The sequence below is a fragment of the Phaethon aethereus genome (genome assembly GCF_964289735.1).
Source record: "Phaethon aethereus genome assembly, chromosome: 2".
Lineage (NCBI taxonomy): Eukaryota > Metazoa > Chordata > Aves > Phaethontiformes > Phaethontidae > Phaethon > Phaethon aethereus.
The window spans coordinates 133,817,841-133,835,483 of NC_138582.1; the positions used below are offsets into that span (position 1 = coordinate 133,817,841).

Sequence of the window (17,643 nt, forward strand, 5' to 3'; positions counted from 1 at the left end):
CCAAATTTTGCAACCAAGTATAGAAAATAGAAGCCAGTTCTTTTGTGTTGAATTATATTACTTAAGTAACAGAGTCTTCTTTGTCAAAAGTTAATTAATTGCTCTCTTGATCTGCAGTAGGTTGTATTCCTGGGTACTAATTCTTCTAGCAAGCCAGTGATGAGGAATATTCCCTAATTCACCTTAGTTCTCTGGGGACCTTAAGTTGCTTCCTCTAAAATCAGGAAAAAATTCCTAAGAATGGCAATAGGAGCAAGATCACTTCCCATTTTGGCAGAGCCAAGACTTTGCTCAGGAGCATGCCACATAAGAAAATGGTTCTGAAACAATGGGCTTTACACTTTTGTGTAGGAAAACCCACGGACTGAGTTACTGCCAGGATTCATCTTTCTATATCATAAGGACGTTAGTTCAGGATATTGTCAGAGTAACGTGAGGTTGATGCTTTGAGACTGATATACATATGATGGTTGGAAAAAACGTAACTACTTTTTCTGTGTTTTATGCATCTGTTATTGGGCAACAATTACCTCATCCGAATTTGGGCCCCTTAAGTTTCAAATCAACATACCATGTAGCTTTTCCACATTGCTTTTCCATGTTGCTCTACCATGTTCATTTTCTTTTCCTATGTCAGGACCCCATAACTGGCAGAAGGGCATTGAGTGACTGTTTTGTGCAATTCCCACACTAATCAGTATGTTCTGTATGTATTGCATTGCAGGTAGAAGTCAAAATAAAATGACCATGACTGATACCAAATATTTATCATATGTAGCAATATTTCTTTTAGAATTTGTTTCCTTCTTCAGCTGCTTTTGCAAAAGCTGTTCATCTAAATCTGAACCAAGGTCATCCTCCTCTTTGCATTTCTTTGTCATGTAAAAATAAGGTATTGTACACAAATATTGACAGATTCTAAATCCATTAGAATAATCAGAAACATACTTTTTAGTTAAAACACAAAAATGAAGCCAATCCCAAATTGTTATGGGATGCTATACAGGTCCTTACACTTTGAATGTTTTTGTGACAATTCTCCAAATGGAACAGCTCTATATTGTTCGTGGTACAACTTATATGCATTCACCCACATACAACATCCTACTTATTTGTAAAAGATAGTGGTGATTGGATTTGATCATAACCAGAACTGCAACGGATTCCATTTAGCAGAACGCTGTGATTAGAAAGACTTGTTCTCCACAGCATTTTCCAATGAATTTCATGTAAAGTATCTCTATTGCGTTTTACTTGGGTGGGATTTGAATCTTTTCAGCTCTACTGAGAAACCCAGTCAGCACAGTCTAGCCTAAACATCTTAATGGGATTTATCAGGGCTAAAAAGAGGGCAGAAACTCTAGTGCTTAACTGAAATTGGTATCAGTTAGTACAAATAGATATGTGCTGTTACCCTGTGGTAACCTGCCCTTTCTAACATTCACCGCATGCCCCAGTCAGACTCAAATGCTTTCAAACTACAGTACAAATGCTTCTGACAAAACAGACAGTCAGTGTTCATACCAAAATAAAATTTCTATGTTCCCACAGGGCACTGCATTACCACAGAAGCCTGGAATTTGCTTCCCCTTAAGTATATGCAATATTCAGAATATCACACATATTCAGTTCATGATTGATTACTAAATTACATACTGCTGCAGAATATATCATACAATTCAGCAAGAAATAAAGCAGTTCAGATTACACAAGGGTTTGTTTGGTTTTTTTTCCATAAGCAAAATTAACCACTTGCATTGATGCTTATACATTCCAGTTAAGTTATCTAGTGAAGTACACGCAGATAGGAAATGAATGCTGCCCTGAGAATCCCAACTCAAATATTTCCAAGTGTGAAGAATGTCATATTATGCTGGACTCAAAGTCCCTCTAGCCCAGTAGTCTGTCTCCAGCAGTGAGCAGTCAGAGAGGAAATATGCAGGGATATTTCTCTGGAATGCTCTCCCAGCTCCAACTATTTGCAGTTCAGGGATTCCTGAGGTGCTTCACTGCACTTTTATTGCATTTTACAAACATTATGAAAGCTTTCCAATGCAGAGAGGTAAATGCAACATATGCAAGATGAAAGGTCAGAAGGAGGAATAAAACACTCTAGGCTTAGCTGCCAATTAATTTTGAATCAAGTCTCAAATGTGCTGTTGCATCCACTGTAGTTTCTTTTGGCTACACTAAGTGGTGTTAATGTTGAATTTAAATATCACTCTGCAATGAAGGTCCATTTTATAGGTGTTGTATGCCTGTAATTCTTGCTAAATTCAGTGAAAATTGTGCTTGGTTATCAACCCAGACTATAAAACTCCATGTCCTGAAAAGGAAATCTCCCTAAAGTAATGGAAAATGTGAAAAAAACCTCATCAAATGTAATTATCCCACATCAATAGCATTAAAGTCAGAGGCAGGCTCTAAAAGTGAATCTAAATACCTGTAGCATAATATGACATAGTGCATACATTTCCCTTTGCTTTCAGGGTTCCTTATTAAGGGGATAAAAATCCTTAAATCTATGAAAATGCAAATTGACAAAAACATACTATAAATATTCTGTATTTGTAGGTGGATTTTTAATTCTTTGTTTTGTCTTTTTATATGAGATCTTTAAAGCAAACTAAGATGGCCAGATTTTCAGCACTAAGAATAAAAAGAGTAGCCTTCTTTACATTATTTCCTGTTTTTTTACATGTTTATGATTCTTTACATATCCTGGAACTTAGTGGGCACAAGGTACCAACAGGTAGAAAACTACCTACCTGTTGATGTACTACAGTACATCAATAGCAGCTGCTTTCTGTATTACGAGTGGTCTGACAAGTTCTCATGTTTTAGCATCCATGTTATGGTGTCACAAATGTTAAGGAACACAAGTAAGGCCTACAAATATTTCTTACAGTGTAAGAAAATAAATCTCAGTCACTTAAACACCGAGGTTTAGATTTACAATGTCACTAAGCATTCATTGGGTAACAATGTAAGTAAATATACTCAAGTTTTTGATGATCTAACAAGCTGGCATACAAGGTATCGTATCTTCTTCTTCACGTTTCTCAGATCCCGAAGAAATGTGCCAGCAGCAGTCTACAAAGCAAGATGGTAACTGTATGTTAATAACAGCAAGGCAATGTGGCTTAATGAACAGGGTAATAATAGTAATGGGTATGACATGGTTTTATGACAATGAGAGTCAAGAAAGTTGAATTTTCTTTCCCTTTTCTGTCACTGACATGCTGCATGACACTGGGAACATCATTAGTCTTCCCATGACCAAGAATCTGGTTTTACATTACCAATACCAACTAGTTTAGGAGCCGATTTAGGAGCTTTCTGTCCCACTCATTCATTCTCGCTTGGCCCATTCAGCCCCTACAGAGTGAGGACCAGTGTGCACCAGTGCAAGAATTTGTTGGGGCAGACTGTAAAACAGAGGAGTGAAAGGAGGTCGGTTAACCACAGTTGTATCGGCATACCTGAGAGGGCCATAAACTGTCATGTAAGGATGGGGATGAGCAGCTGGGGCAAAAGCAGTGGGGTTTTTTTAAAAATCTTGCTCATTTCACAGGTCCAGTATAGAAAGCTGTCAAAAAGCAATTGAACTGACTGGACTGACTGCGGCGGGCTTCCACGTATACCTCGGTCTGCGGAGCAAGGACTTAAATGGGGTTGGCAGCTAAAAGATCAGTTCTTATAATGCCATCTATACTCTTTCTTACAAAGCACTCTAAGATGTACCAATGAATACAGATACGTACCAGTTACATGTTTACTACTTCTCATTCTCATATATAAATTTTATGCTGTTCTTTTTGCCGTGTTGTACAAAAATGAACTCTTTACCTACACTAAAGCAACAAGTAATTTTCCTTAAGCAAATTTTCCTTAAGAAAATAATACCTTCCTGCCACAATCAATCAGATATTTTGAGGTCCCATTTCATGCCTAAATCATAAGGTTGGCATTACCGCTTTTAAGATACAATACACCGTTGATAGAACAAAACTTTAAAGCCAATTAGATGTTGGCAATCTTCCTACCATTGGCAAAGGCACACTTACACTTGTTAACAGTTCCCCTTTGTGGCATGTTTGCAGTGTAATCACCGATTTCTGGAAAGCTTTTTTGGCACTTCAAGGTATTTTAAAATATCTAATGAATTTATTTTTATAGGCAATTTTAGACTTTACTCTCATTATTTTAAAACATTTTAGTTTAAAAAGTGGAGGTTGTATGCACTCAAATGAAGTATGTATCCCCATTTTTAACACAAGGAAAAAATAATAATTTGTAGAATCAAGCTATACAAATAATAGTTTATTTGCATTTTAACTACTTAACAATTTCAGAAATTATCACATACAAATCTCACATACAAATCTTCATGAAACATTATCTTACTAGGTGTGAGTAAGGAGATACTGCTACTTTGTTGGAAAAAACCAGAACATTTTTATCCTGGGTTTTAATATAAGTAAAAGCTTTCATGGCTATTTACTTAAAACAAAAGTATTTTGAATTTAACAAAGCTTTTTTCTTCATTTTGTGTGGAAAGAATGTGATTAGGTTGGCAAAGAAATAAGAAACACACAAACAAAAATTAACTTGGAAGGCTTAATTTATGGTGAGATAAACTTTTACGAAAGGCAAAATTATTTTTAACAAAATGAGCTAACTTTACTATAAGCCTACTAAAAGTTCAAACATCACTAGAGGGCATTTTTGAGAAAATAAAAACCGCAACAACACTATTAATTTCATTTTCTCTCTTCTCCTGCAAATGCTTTGCAGTATGGTAGCCCTGCACCATCTGGTCCTGCAAATGCTTCCTTCCCATACTGGCTACCTTAGAAGCACTAAACTACTAAGATCAGTTGTATCAGTGTTCATTACATGAGCAGAGATTCCATTTAATCTAATCTCAGGTATTTCACCTGTCTGCAAAAGCATGTTCTGTACAAAAGCAATGTAAAAACTGTAGTAAGATAACAGTGAACATGTCTGTAACAATAGAGTTTATTCACAGGTGTGTTAGAAAAATAATATAAGGCTAAGTCTACTGCACTTTTATCAATAGGACTCTCCCTTTTCCAGTTTCTCATGCTTTTTTTGGAAGTGATTGTAGTGGTTTTTTTTTAATGCTGGTACAAGGTTAAATTCTCCTCATATACCTTTGAAACAAAGAATGCTTTATTTATACTTATGCAAATAAAACCCTCTTAGGCATGATAAAGGTCTAGAGAAAGATGCAGCTGTGCCGGTAAAGCTGCATCTTGTAATGAGCATTAAAAATCTGAATGCAAGTACAACGCTGCTGCATTAGCCTCTTCACTTGTTCTACCTATCTATTCTTAACCCCCTCAAAAAAATAAAATTAATTACTTTTCTAACTCAGTTCAGACTTGATAGGAGTCTACAGCCAGTTGGAAAATAGTCAATGACTCTGAAAATGTAAGGCTATGAAGAATCAGGCTGGAAGGCAAAAAAAACCTTTTTTTTTGTTCTCAAAGTTCTGTGTGACTATGTTTAAAATTCAGGTTTTACTGACTTCCAAAGACCTTATTTGGGCTACATGTCTGTACAGATTTCTGCCAGCATAGCTGCATCGATGAGGAATCACACCTTAACCCAACAAAATTTGGGCTCAAGATGGTTGTCAACCTCGTCACCACTGAGGAGAAAAGTAAACATAGCTCAGTAGCTTCATTCACTTGGCACACTTCAAATGGCACAGTGGAAGAGACAAGTTATTATATACCAATTATAAAAATATTGGTATATATGAGTTTCTAGTGCTTCAAATGTTTTGCAAAGTGCTAGCAAATTAAAGGGTTTCGGGGTTTGTGTGTCTTTTTCCATTGCCTTAGCTGCAGAGATCTTTTTCTTTCTTCCCAAGTCGTACTCTATCTTAGTGCTCAGCTGAGAGGCAATGAGAGAAAGAAGCAACTGGGTGACAGCATGGGATCAGCCTGTTGAGTTGTAGCACTCACTCATGACAGAGTGAAGCTACTATTTAGTCACAGCCTTCTTCACTGCCCACAAAATTCCATTATGTTGAGCTGGGTTAATTTAACTGTGTATCATCCATTGCTTTAAAGGGGCAACTATACAAAAATACAGCATGGTACTGAGAAAAGAGCCAAGCTCATATATCGAGCCTATTCTTTCTGTGCTGACATATAACTGAGTGAATAGTTGACTTTGAGAGACCTGAGGTCTATTCCGGATGACTACATTCACCCCAAAGTCTGTAAATGGTACTACGTAACAGCTACAGAAAAACCCTCTCTGACCTAGCAAGAGTAACCTCATGACTGAGGGAGTACCCAGCACTACTCCACAACAAACTGAGGCAAGTTTTGCTGTCAGGAAATTAACTATTTTGTTCATGAGAAACGTGGCAGTTGCAGGACTGGAGCTGCAGCCTTGCTGCAGCCTGCCTCCAGCCTGCCCTGGCTCAGAGCCCGGCCTGCTCCCACACCCCTGAAGGGCCTGACGCTCTCCGCAGACTGCCAGCAAGGTCTCAGCGTCCCGTCAGGCACTACGCCGCGGGTGAGCGGCACAGCTCCTATAGCTCGTTCAAACGCAAGTCTAATCGGTGTTGATAAACCCCGCGTCACGCCTTTGGGAACGGCGCTCTGGGCAGGATGAGGCCAGTCATAAGCTCCAGCGCTCACCTGCCATCTGACTTGGCAAAACGGGTACAACGCGGCCTTCTCCCTCAAACCCAGGGCGCCGTTTGCGCCATGCTACGAGTACCTCGGCCCTCACACGGCCGGGGCCGGCCGGGCCCGGCCGGGCCCCATCGTCCAGCACCACAGACTGCCTCCGCCAAAAACCTGGTTCTGCTCTCCCTCCTCTCAGCCAAGCGGCCTTCCCAGCAGTGACACAGGAAAAGGAAGCCGCAGCGGGCAAACACAGGCAAGAAGGAGGGCGGGAAAGAAACACCTCCCCCGGAGGAGCCGCAGGCAGCAGGATACTGTTACCCACCGCCCGCCGCCAGCCCCGCTGCCCCAATAAGGTGCCCCGCCGCCTGCCCGGCCCCCGCTCCGCCCCGCTCCGCGCGCCAGGAGCGGGGCTGGCCGAATCCGTCACGGGGCGGCGGGCGTGGCCAGCGGGCCGCGGGGAGGGAACTGTGCGCTCCCATTGGCTGCGTCCCGCCAAGGAGCGTCTGTGGTTGGCTGCCGCAGCCGCCGCTCGCAGCGCGCGGGCGGTGGCGGCGGGCGGGGAGGTGCCGGGTCGGGTGGCGGCTGGCCGGAGGTCACTCGGCGCGGGGGCGCAGCATGGCCGCGGCTGTGGTGCTGGGGGGACCTGCGGGCTGGTGGCGCTGGCACAGGCGGGTTTGTGCCGCCCGCACGGCGATGGGTAAGGAGCTGCCCCTCCCCTCGGCTCGAGCGCCTCCGCTCTGACCCCCGGGCGGTCGTCGCCGGGCGGGGGAAGTCCGGGCCTTTCCAGGGGCTCGGCCGGGGAGCGCTGGTGCCGCGCTGCCCTTGGCGGTCGCGGGCCCTCCGCGGCCCGACGGGCCCGGCCCCGCGCCTGGCGGGCCGCGGAGCCGTCCCGCCGGGCAGCCGCCCCCGGTGAGGGACCTCCCGGGGGAGCGCGGGGGGCGGGTTATCGCTGGCACGGCGCGCTCCCGCGGAGCGGCTCCCACTGCCGCGTTATTTGAGGCAGTACCGGAGCTTCGGAGTGGATTAACTCAATAATGTTTTCACTCATTTGCTTAAAATAGCATGCCTGGAAATTACCAGAGCCCACCAGTGTTTCCTGTGGCACCAGTGACATGTTAGCAGTACCTGCCACCTAAATTTGGGCAGTTGAACCCTCTCAGTCATTGTATCCGATTATTTTCCTTAGACTGAAGGTAAATCCAGCGGCACTTCCTCCTCTTCCAGCTCCGCAGGCACTCACTCGCACATACGGTTGATTCATGGGCGGTGGAAGGAGCAAACACCTTTAAACGTCCTGTCAGTGCATGTGAACAAAGAATGTACTTGCACAGCTGGAGCCCAAACCTTTCCCTTTTTCTAATTTGGAAATCACACTACTGTTTCCAAGTATTTTAGCTGCTGAGGTAGATAACTGAAAATAGCTCTTCAGTAGTCATTTTCAATGTCATTTTGATAGCAGTCTGTTGCTTGTGTATGTTACCCTATAGTTAGGCTCCAAAGAGGCAAATGGGTGAAGACTTTTCAAGTAGTGAAGTGGAAGAAATATGTTATTTTAAATGGTATATGATTCTAAAATCTTGACACTTAACAAAGGGTTTCAGGAATTATTTAATTACTTTTAAGTAAGTAACTTCCTGAAAATTGTAATTCTGCTTTAAAACTAATCTAAACTCATCAGTGACAAGAGTTTGACACTTAATTTTGAAATTAGCTTTCAGAGTTATTTTTGCTTGACTGTGTCTCTTCCACTAATGCTTGGTTTTTTTATCATTGCAGCTCTGATGTTGTGCTAACTAATAGCTCAGGTGCAGCAGAGGTATTGGTCACATGCTAGTAAAGTTAAATACAGGAGACCTGTTTGTGTATTTAGTACCTTTTGTGATACCACAATTGAAAGCAGTAGCTTTCAATGTGTTTTGAACTTTTTGTGCATGGTAGCTGTCAGATATTTCTGTGAGAGCTTTGAAACCTGCTTGGTCAATATTCCAATGGTCATGTTTAATGTAGAGAAGGTGGAAGGAATCTCATTTCGTGGTGTGAAAAGCAACCCAAAACACTACACTGGCCCTTAGAGTTAAAAAATGTAGTTTGTCTTTGCCTGAAGGCCTGAGCGACAAACTGTGGCCAACTCTAAGGAGAAATTGTGACTCTTCTAAGAAACTTCCATATTTCACCCACAGTGTTTAAGCTCTGACTTAGACAGTAGTGACTGCACTGAAAGTCCTGTTGACTCTGAGAAGTGTTTATGGGATGAAGGTCTAAGCATTAAGCCTTATTAACTGCTAAGCTCTACTGCTTAGTTATAGGTCGAGGTTTCTCCATCTCTAATGCGTTTATTAGGTTTGCCATTCTTTGAATAGTCTAAAAGTTGTCCTTTAAGTAGTGATTTCATCAACTGTCATTCTGAAGTGAAACGCTGTGCTAATGAAGGAACTCTGCCAGCTATGAGAGCTGTCCAACACCACAGCTTGGTTAGCAAGTGGGCTTTCATTCACTTACTGAATGCTCCTTAGTTACTTGGTCAGATGCTCCTTGCAGCTAGTGCAGACCACAATGGATTGTTTCTTCTGTGTGTTTATACTAGAGGCTGTTAAATCATCTAGGAGGAGAACAGCTGAGGGCAGATTTTGAGGAGCATCTTGGGTATGTATGTTTGTGTATTAGCAAGTTAGATAGAGGCCATGTAATCTTGTGATCTACAGCTGGCAGACACTGGTAAAGGTGCTTCATGGAGAAGGTGTATATGACCTTACTTAAAAATACATTTTTGGTGAAATCCTTCCTGGGGACTGCTAGGGAGGATGAAGGGGGGGTTAATGAGGTATTGTGGCTGAGAAAGAAGGATTTTCTGGTGAGTGAAGATTCATCAGCTGAGGGAGCTGTTCATCAAAGACGACAGTACCCTGCTAGAGAATGATAACGTCCTTACAGATAGTTTTGGATGAACAGTAGAGACCCATTCAGTTAACAGTTAAATAGTACTTTTGTTGATGCAGGAGCTGTGTTTGAACTGTCGAATGATTCCATGCTTTGGTGCAGAGAAGCATTAATTACTAAGCAAGGATTATGACAGAAAGACCTGCTGCTCTGAAGTCCAGCACATTACTTAATTAGGAGATCAAGTGTATACTCAATATTCTTTTTAGATGAAAAGTACATACTATATGTTTTTTGTCTTTAATGTATTAGCAAATGTTTAATGAGGTATAGCTGCAGATAAGAAAAATGAGGTAAGAAGACTCTGACTGTTACAAAATAGCATGTCTGTTTTTCATCAGCAGACCTTTACAGACTCAGGGAGAAGCAAGTGGCATGTTTTCAGTGTAAGGCTGGCCAAATTTAGAGTCTTTTAATCTTCTTAAATTATGATTTTGGCAGAATGCAGTTCTCAAAATCGTTGCATAACCTTTAAAAGCCTGTGACCCTGGGGCAATTTAAATTCCATTGGCAAAAGCTTCTAGGAGCAGAAAGACCTAATTCTGCCCATGTGCAGCTGACCTCTCTAACTTCTGTGTTTCTCCATATAGTTCCCTCCAGGATCTAGCTCAGTAGAGATTTTATGGGTTTCCATGGAGGAGTCTGCACAAAACATAGAAGCTGTCCCTGATCCTTTCTTTCAAAACAGTAAGGAGAAATGGGATGGTGTCTTCTGTTGTACTTGTACCAGGACTTAAGATGCTAAATTAATGGCAAAGTCCTTCATTTAGTGGCTCAAATTGAATTGTCATGATGTTTCCCTCTCCTTGTCAAGTTACTTCATATGCAGCTGTACTTTCTCATAAAGCCCTGAGCAAAACCAGCAACTTCAGTAGTTGAGCTTCTTCTGGGCATCTTCTCATCCTCCTGTTAGATCTCGCCTACTGGGTTGGAAAAACCTTAAGATTAACTGATCCAGAGAGATCAAGAATATTAATATAACTTGCAACCACTCTGGTTAGGAAATTCATATGGGACAGGAATATGTGGGCTGTTACCCCTTGTGCGAGATTTATCGGTTTCATTTGACTGTGGAGCTAGGGATTCCATCCAATGGAGCTAGACATTTTGGTGAACATGGTTCAAAATAGATTTTGTAAAGCCAAAAAGTAAGTAATGTAGCTGAGATTACAATTTGAGGGTTACTGGTTTCTCAGTCCTGTTGGCCAGTTAAACTGTGGTTTCCTTCAGAATACAAGCGTATTGGGCCTTTTCCAGCTCTACTGTCTGTGGTCCTATCCAGCTATTAGTTCCTTTTTGTTTGACTAGAAAGAGGTGTCCTCTGCACTGTGTATTATAGTGTCTGTGCAGTCTAATATTTGCAGTGAATTCAAGGCACCACCGGAGCAGAAATTCTTTCTTGAAACTGTAAGAGTCATTACTTTTGGAGATAGTGTAAAATTAAATGTAAACATGCAAGATGATCTAAACTTGTAACTGTCATCATTCAAGTTAAAAAGAAAATTGCTTTCAGTATCCTTAAATAGAAGCTTAAAAAGGCAAGTTTTAGGTCACTAACAGGCCAGATATTCTAAGGACAGGATTGCAATCTGTGCATTTCTGAATTTACTCTTTTAATGGATTTATTTTGTTCAAGAAAAGGTATTTGGAGATTCATAAATTCTTGCTGATTTTTTAATTACATTATTCTAAAGGTAAAATTCTTGTGAAAGTGTAGATTAGGTCAAGTGTTTTCTATTATAGGCTGACTTTTCAAAACAAAACATTTTACTCTGTACTGCCTATAAGTCCCCAGTATGGCAAGAAGGTCATAAATTGATCCTCCTCATCAGTGGGGTCTTCATAGACATGGGGCTCTGCAAGCACACATTCCTTCAAGAGAATAGTGAAGAATCTCCTGGGAAAAGCCCGAATTCTTTGGAGTCAGTGTAGCTGGAGCTGGTTTTGCTCACAATTAACTTGATCTATAGATTAACCTATGTTGCTGGTTCTGTTCCCAGTGAAGGAGAGTTAGTTGCACATGCTATCAGTGATTATTTTAAAAGTAGCTTCTATTGCTCCTACTTCTGATGTTCTGCCCTCTGTTAGAAGTTGAATGTGGGCTGGGCACTTTTCCAGCCGTGCAATTGCTGCAGGTTACCGAGAATTTTATTGTTGAAGTAAAATGGACTCAATACCATAGGGACAGTTTCTGCAAATGCGTATGCAACTGATGGGATTAGTTAAGTGTACATGTATGTGGGTTTGCAGAATATCAATCCTTAGATGTTTGAATTATCCAGTTATTTCAAAATCGAGCCTGTGCCATGTATCAAATGGTAAGCAGTGCCTAGATATGAAGCTGGACATCACTTTCCATGATAGCACCTGTGGAGTTTCATCTAATATGAAGATGGGAAAAATTGTGTCTTCTTAAACATCCTCTGTTTGGCAAACCCCCACTGTCTTAAGTAGTCATTAAAAAATATGCCATGGTTCTAAATGCAGTTGATTCAAATCAAATTGAAATGACCGCTATTAGATATGTCTGTGAGCTGATTTCATCAGTCCTTTAAAGCAGTTTTCCTATATTTGAGTACCTGAGCATCAGGAGGTTTTTCAAAGCTCTTAATCAAATTATGTCATTTTAAAGTGGCTAATTTAACACTGGGCTGTGAGAAGTTAAACCAAGCTAAGAAGTCAGAAAGTGAGTCAGGAATTGGACTATTTCTCTAACAGTTCCCAATTCCTGTGGATTCGACTATGTTCTGGTTAGCACAAAACAGAAAATGGTCCCTGATTCATAAACTAAGACAGGAGAAAATCAACAGAGGCAGATAAAAGGGGAAAAAATAGAATACAGTGACACAAAACTAATAATACTGATCAGCATGTTGCCTCATATTCCAGCATAGCTGTTGCTATGCCTTCTGGGGATATTGTACAATGAAGACTTTTAAGAAAGGCTTTGTAGTAGACAGATGAGTTGGTTTCATGGATCTTTACATTGTGAAGACCTGCCTTAGAGAAGTAGTAGAAATGCTTGTTGGCAATAGGCATGTCATTGCAGTCCAGTTACCAACTGATGTCTTAATAGTAAGATGTGATGATAGCCGTGATAGCCATAGTCAAAGCAAAGCAGTCATTTGTGACACGGTAGAGAAAAGTAAGGCAGAAGGCAGAGAAGGAGTGACAGAAAGTAGCACGGGCAAAATGTCCTTCTCAATTCCCAGTATTTCCATGAAGATTAGGGCAAGGTTATGTCTGGTTAAGTTGAGGCAGGTGGCCAAGTTCTGAAGTATCTGGGATCTAAGATACAATGAAAGAGACTCAATGACATTTAAGCATGTCATGGATGAGTCTTCTAGGCTGTAGGTATGAGCAACAGACATCGCTGCTGGTGTCAGCACTGATATAGAAAAAAGGTATCAAAGTTTTCTGAAGATGATTAAGACATTTCTTGATATTTAGCTTAAGGTGCTGGTTAGAGGTCCATGAGATGGTGCGAGAAAAGAAGAGACCAGGATAAAAGTGAAGAGTTTACAAGAATGAGCCTAGACGTGGTAGCCAGATTTATGCTTCTGATGAGGTTACTTGGAATACACAGAGACAAAGAAAACTGAGGTTTGGAAGCAGGGCTAACTTTAAAGCTAGATCAGGTTGCTCAGGGTGCTCCAAGGTTGCTCCCCATTGAGGTTCCACCACTTCTCTGTGCAGCCTGTTCCAGTGCACAATCTTTCTCCTCATCAGGGATGCTTTCCTTACTTCCAACTGGAATTTCTCTTCTTGCAGCCGCTGCCCCATGTCCTATTGTTGTGCACCTCTGTGAAGAATCTGGCTTCATTTGCTCTGTAACTCATCTTCCCGCCCACTCCGTAGGTAGTGGAAGACTGCGGCTAGCCTTTGCTTCTCCACGCTAAGCACAGACAGTTCCCTTAGCTTCTGCTCGTACTCTATATTCTCTAGCTTCTCAGTCATCTTTGATGTCTGCTGGGCTGTCTGCAGTTTGACCACATCTCTTGTTTATTGTGTGCTGTGTAGAGTGGAATCACCGATTTCTTTGACTTGTTGGGTATGCTCTTGCTAATGTAGCACAGTATGTCATTAACTTTTTGCTGCAAGGAAGCACTACCGAGTCATGTGCAACTTGTTGTGTGTGGGAATCCACAGGTTCTGCAGAGCTACAACCTGTCTAGCCAGTCCTCAGCCTGCAGTGGCATCTCCTGCCCCAAGTACAAGACATCGTATTTGTCTTTGTTGAACTTCTTTAGGCCCATTTCTCCAGCGTTTCTGAATAGTAGCCCTGCCTTGCAGTTTTTCAGCCATTCCTCCCAGTTTGGTGTCACATGTGGTCTTGCTTAGGGTGCTTATGTCCCATCATCACAGTCATTGATGAAATTTTTGAACAGCAGCAGCCCCAGTATTGACCCATGAGCAACGTCACGCATAACTGCCTGTTGCTTGTCTTTGAACCACTGATCACTGATGTTTAAGCCCAACAGTCCAAGCAATATTTCTTCCATCAAGCAGTCTTGCAGTCCAGTCCAGTGTATACTTTCATCACTTGGCTACCGCGATACTAGAGGATGCTAGATAGTAAAATTTTGAAAGCTTTACTGAAGTCAGGGTAAATAAGAACCATTGGTATTAAGGGGTAGAGTAAGAAAGATGCTGAAAACCAGGACCTGAACCTCCTCAGGAAGCTGGAAGCTTTGGGCTAACAAAAGGAGCAATTTTAGATTAGTGTAAGTGATGTGCTGGGGAAGACTGACTCATAGAAACTACAAGATCAGACTCCAAGATGATTACTATGGCTGATGATGGTGATAGGCTCTTTGTTCATTTGTTTCCTAGGTTTGACATGTAGCACTTCTTAAAAAAGCAATGTGCTCTTTTCCTGACTTATCTCAGTTTGCACTGAACGTTTTCCCAGTGCAGCTTTCTTTTAAATTGTGCTACTTCTCTAGCTATGTAATTGCTGCCGGCATCTGTGGAAACTATCTCAGACCAAAATTCTCTCAACAAACCTGATTTATTAAATGTGGCACTTCCAAAATAGTGCTGCAGATGAAAGAGCATGACCATTGCTGGCTAAGAAGGAGCTTACAGTCAGAAAGACTTTAAAATGATTAATCAAGTGTTACTAGCCTAGAGAGGATTCTTTGCTAAGCATTGAGACCTCTTAGAGTCTAGATCCAGCTTAAGCACATTTTCTGTATGTGCACTTCAGAGTTACAGTAGTTCCATAGTTTCTGGCTGCTTAGTTGCCACATGCTTTAGTGTCTGTTCTGTATAACTTTTTCCTTTGTCGTAAAGGAGAAATTATTTTATTTAATTGTCAAAGAAATCTCAGCAGTGCCAAACTGTGCTGCCTTTGGATTAGGAGTGTTTAAAGTGATGAGACAGTGATTGCAGTAGATGAGTGCCTGCAACGCTACTTACTGTCCAGCATTTGCTACTCACTAACTACTTGTAAAAAGTAACTGACTGAAACTGTAGTATTTTCCCCAGATTGTAGGTTATGCTTTATAGTTCTGTCTTGGTAGTACAGCAAATAGAATACAGGGGTCACTCCTGTAAAGACTTCATAATTTTGTATTTATACTATAGTTTGTTCTAGTTTTCAGTATTTGCTTTTAAACTGTGATTATAGGGCTCAAAAGGTTTGCGATGATTTATTATGGAGACTTTCATGTTTAGGTTAGTGGTTTATATCTCAGTGCAGGATCAGAAGAGACCAGTTATTATTTGTGAGGCTCTACATGAAATAAAGTGGCAGCCTCAGTCCATTTCTAGAGAACAGGTGCTATATCCCAAGGCTGCAACCAAAGCTGCAAATAAGGAGTCTGTAAAATATATGTAAAATTTGATTTTGCATATACAGTTTAGGATTTAGGCACATAACAAAATACAGACAAGCCTACATATTTTAAGTCTGTATTTGAGCTCTTCTCAGACCTTAGCTTTCAGGGATGTTGCTGAAGTGTGATTATTACTATACTTTTTGAAACACCCACATTTTCCTAATTAAAATAATTTTCTTTGATATGTAGAAGAATCATTCTGGGGTGGTATTTGTGACCCAATATGAGCTATAATTTATGGTTTAAATTATGTAGAGTAGGATTCACATTTCCACAGTTTTTAAGTGCAAAGTTGTTTAAATCAATGAAAACAGATGACATGCTAGCTTTTGTTATATCACTGTTACACATTACTCTAAAATACAAATATATTGATATTTATTGTTTTGAAATCAGTGTGTTCTAGGGCAATGGCTTCCAAAACTCCAGTTGGATTCATTGGGCTGGGTAACATGGGAAATCCAATGGCAAAAAACCTGGTAAAACATGGATATCCAGTCATTGCATATGATGTGTTCCCAGAAGCTTGCAAAGAATTTCAAGACTTGGGTGCTCAGGTATAGTGATAAACTCTCTTTATTCCAACAATAACTGTATGTGTTGAATGATTCTTGCATGCAATGTTTTTAAAATAATCTGGTTTTTTCTTGTTTAAGATCACAATCAGAAGTAATGCAGTGTAGTGAATACAATCTGAATCTGGGAGGTTTCACTTGGAGCAAAGACATGATTCTAAGTAATTTTCATGCTCTTAACCAGAATTGCTACCTTGCTGGACTTCTCTAGCTATTTTTCCCCCCTTTTTTATGAGAGTAGGTTGATGGCCTGTTCTTTCACCTCCTTCTTTCTCCTCCTTCCTCCTCCCCCAAGTCTAGATGGCCAGTGGCCTGCTTTTCATCTGGTTCCTACTTTGACCTTTTCAGGTTAAATGACCCTAGTTAAAAATTCCTGCTGGCATAGCTGTAAGGGTTATAGGGACATATGAGCTTTCCTGCTGCTTCAAGGTACAGTCCTCGGGGGCCGGGGACAAATCTAATTATTTAAGTGCTTATTCTCTTGGAGTTGAGGAAGGTTATGGTGAGAGAAGAGGAAGGCATGGAAAGGAAAAAGGAGGGAAGGAAATTGATCCCATTAAGGAGGCTTACCTTCCTGCCATATAGCCTGCAAAATCTTGGGCCCATTCCAGTCAGTGCTATTGCTTCTGTTGATCCATTAATACACCCAGAAATGCATTCAGTCTCTCAGATGGTTGGGACTATCTTTTCTAAGTGTCTGAAATGTATTTGAATGTTTTTAACATACTTCAAAGCTAACAGTAGTTTAGGTAGTTGTGGGTGGATGAATAGGTCCGTAAAACACTGAAACAAGAGTATACTCAAGTAAGGAGAAACCATTGCAAAAATAATACTCTGATGTGACAGTGTAGAGGATAGGAGAAAATTTTGCAGCAGTAGCAAGGAAATTGTAGGTAGATCTACATAGAGGAATTATATTACTTGAAAAGCTAAACTGTTGGAGCTAATTGCAGCTGTTTTAAATAATGAGGAAATGTCAAGATTCCCAAAAGATAAAATTATAAAGTGCACCTGTTGATAATTAATTGCAGCTCCCCCTGAATAATTACAGAGTCTTTGTTTTAACTGGGAAAGTAAGCTTTTCAGCTTTTTTTCCTAGCTACTGTTGTTATTTTGTTAAAGCCCCAGTAAGAGGCTGGGCAAATAGGAAGGAAGTCTGCTTTGAACAGTTGGTTGTATATTTAATTCATAGTCTGCAGTGGGAACTTTTTGCTGTGGCTGCCCATTTGGATAGGTTATTGCCTTAGAACCCTTGGCATCTACTGCAAGACTTAACATGTGATACTAAAGGTGAACTGTAATGCTATTAAAAATAAAGCCAAAACTATGTTTTAAGATCGTAAATCACTAAGAGAATACATGCGTAGGCTTAAATAAAAATAAAATGCACTTAAAGAAAATATATGAACATAATTTCCTCTTCTTGATCTATAGGTGTAAATCCTACCCCAACATTTTTTTCAGGACTTGGAAAAGTCTGAGTCCAGGGGGCCTTGTAGAAGCTGCTGTAGAAGGAACATTGGGCTCCAAGGGCTGCTTTCTCTTCGGTCTGGCTGGTGGGGAAAAACTATCAGGAGTGTTACAGACGTGAAAAAATGCCCCCCAAGAGACAGT

General features: G+C 40.9%; 1 protein-coding gene across 2 annotated transcripts in view; it reads left to right on the plus strand.

The window, feature by feature from the left end:
• Window positions 1–7,289: 7,289 nt before the first annotated feature.
• The window catches only part of HIBADH (3-hydroxyisobutyrate dehydrogenase), a gene marked incomplete at both ends in the record, with an annotated part of 86,121 nt that continues 75,767 nt past the window's right edge, over window positions 7,290–17,643 (plus strand). Inside the window, 2 exons of one of the 2 annotated variants that reach the window (XM_082015533.1) lie at window positions 7,290–7,371; window positions 15,851–16,011. In XM_082015533.1, coding sequence (XP_081871659.1) covers window positions 7,290–7,371; window positions 15,851–16,011 — 243 coding nt within the window. The remainder of the gene's footprint in view (window positions 7,372–15,850; window positions 16,012–17,643) is intronic. The other variant, XM_082015534.1, reaches the window with a different exon arrangement.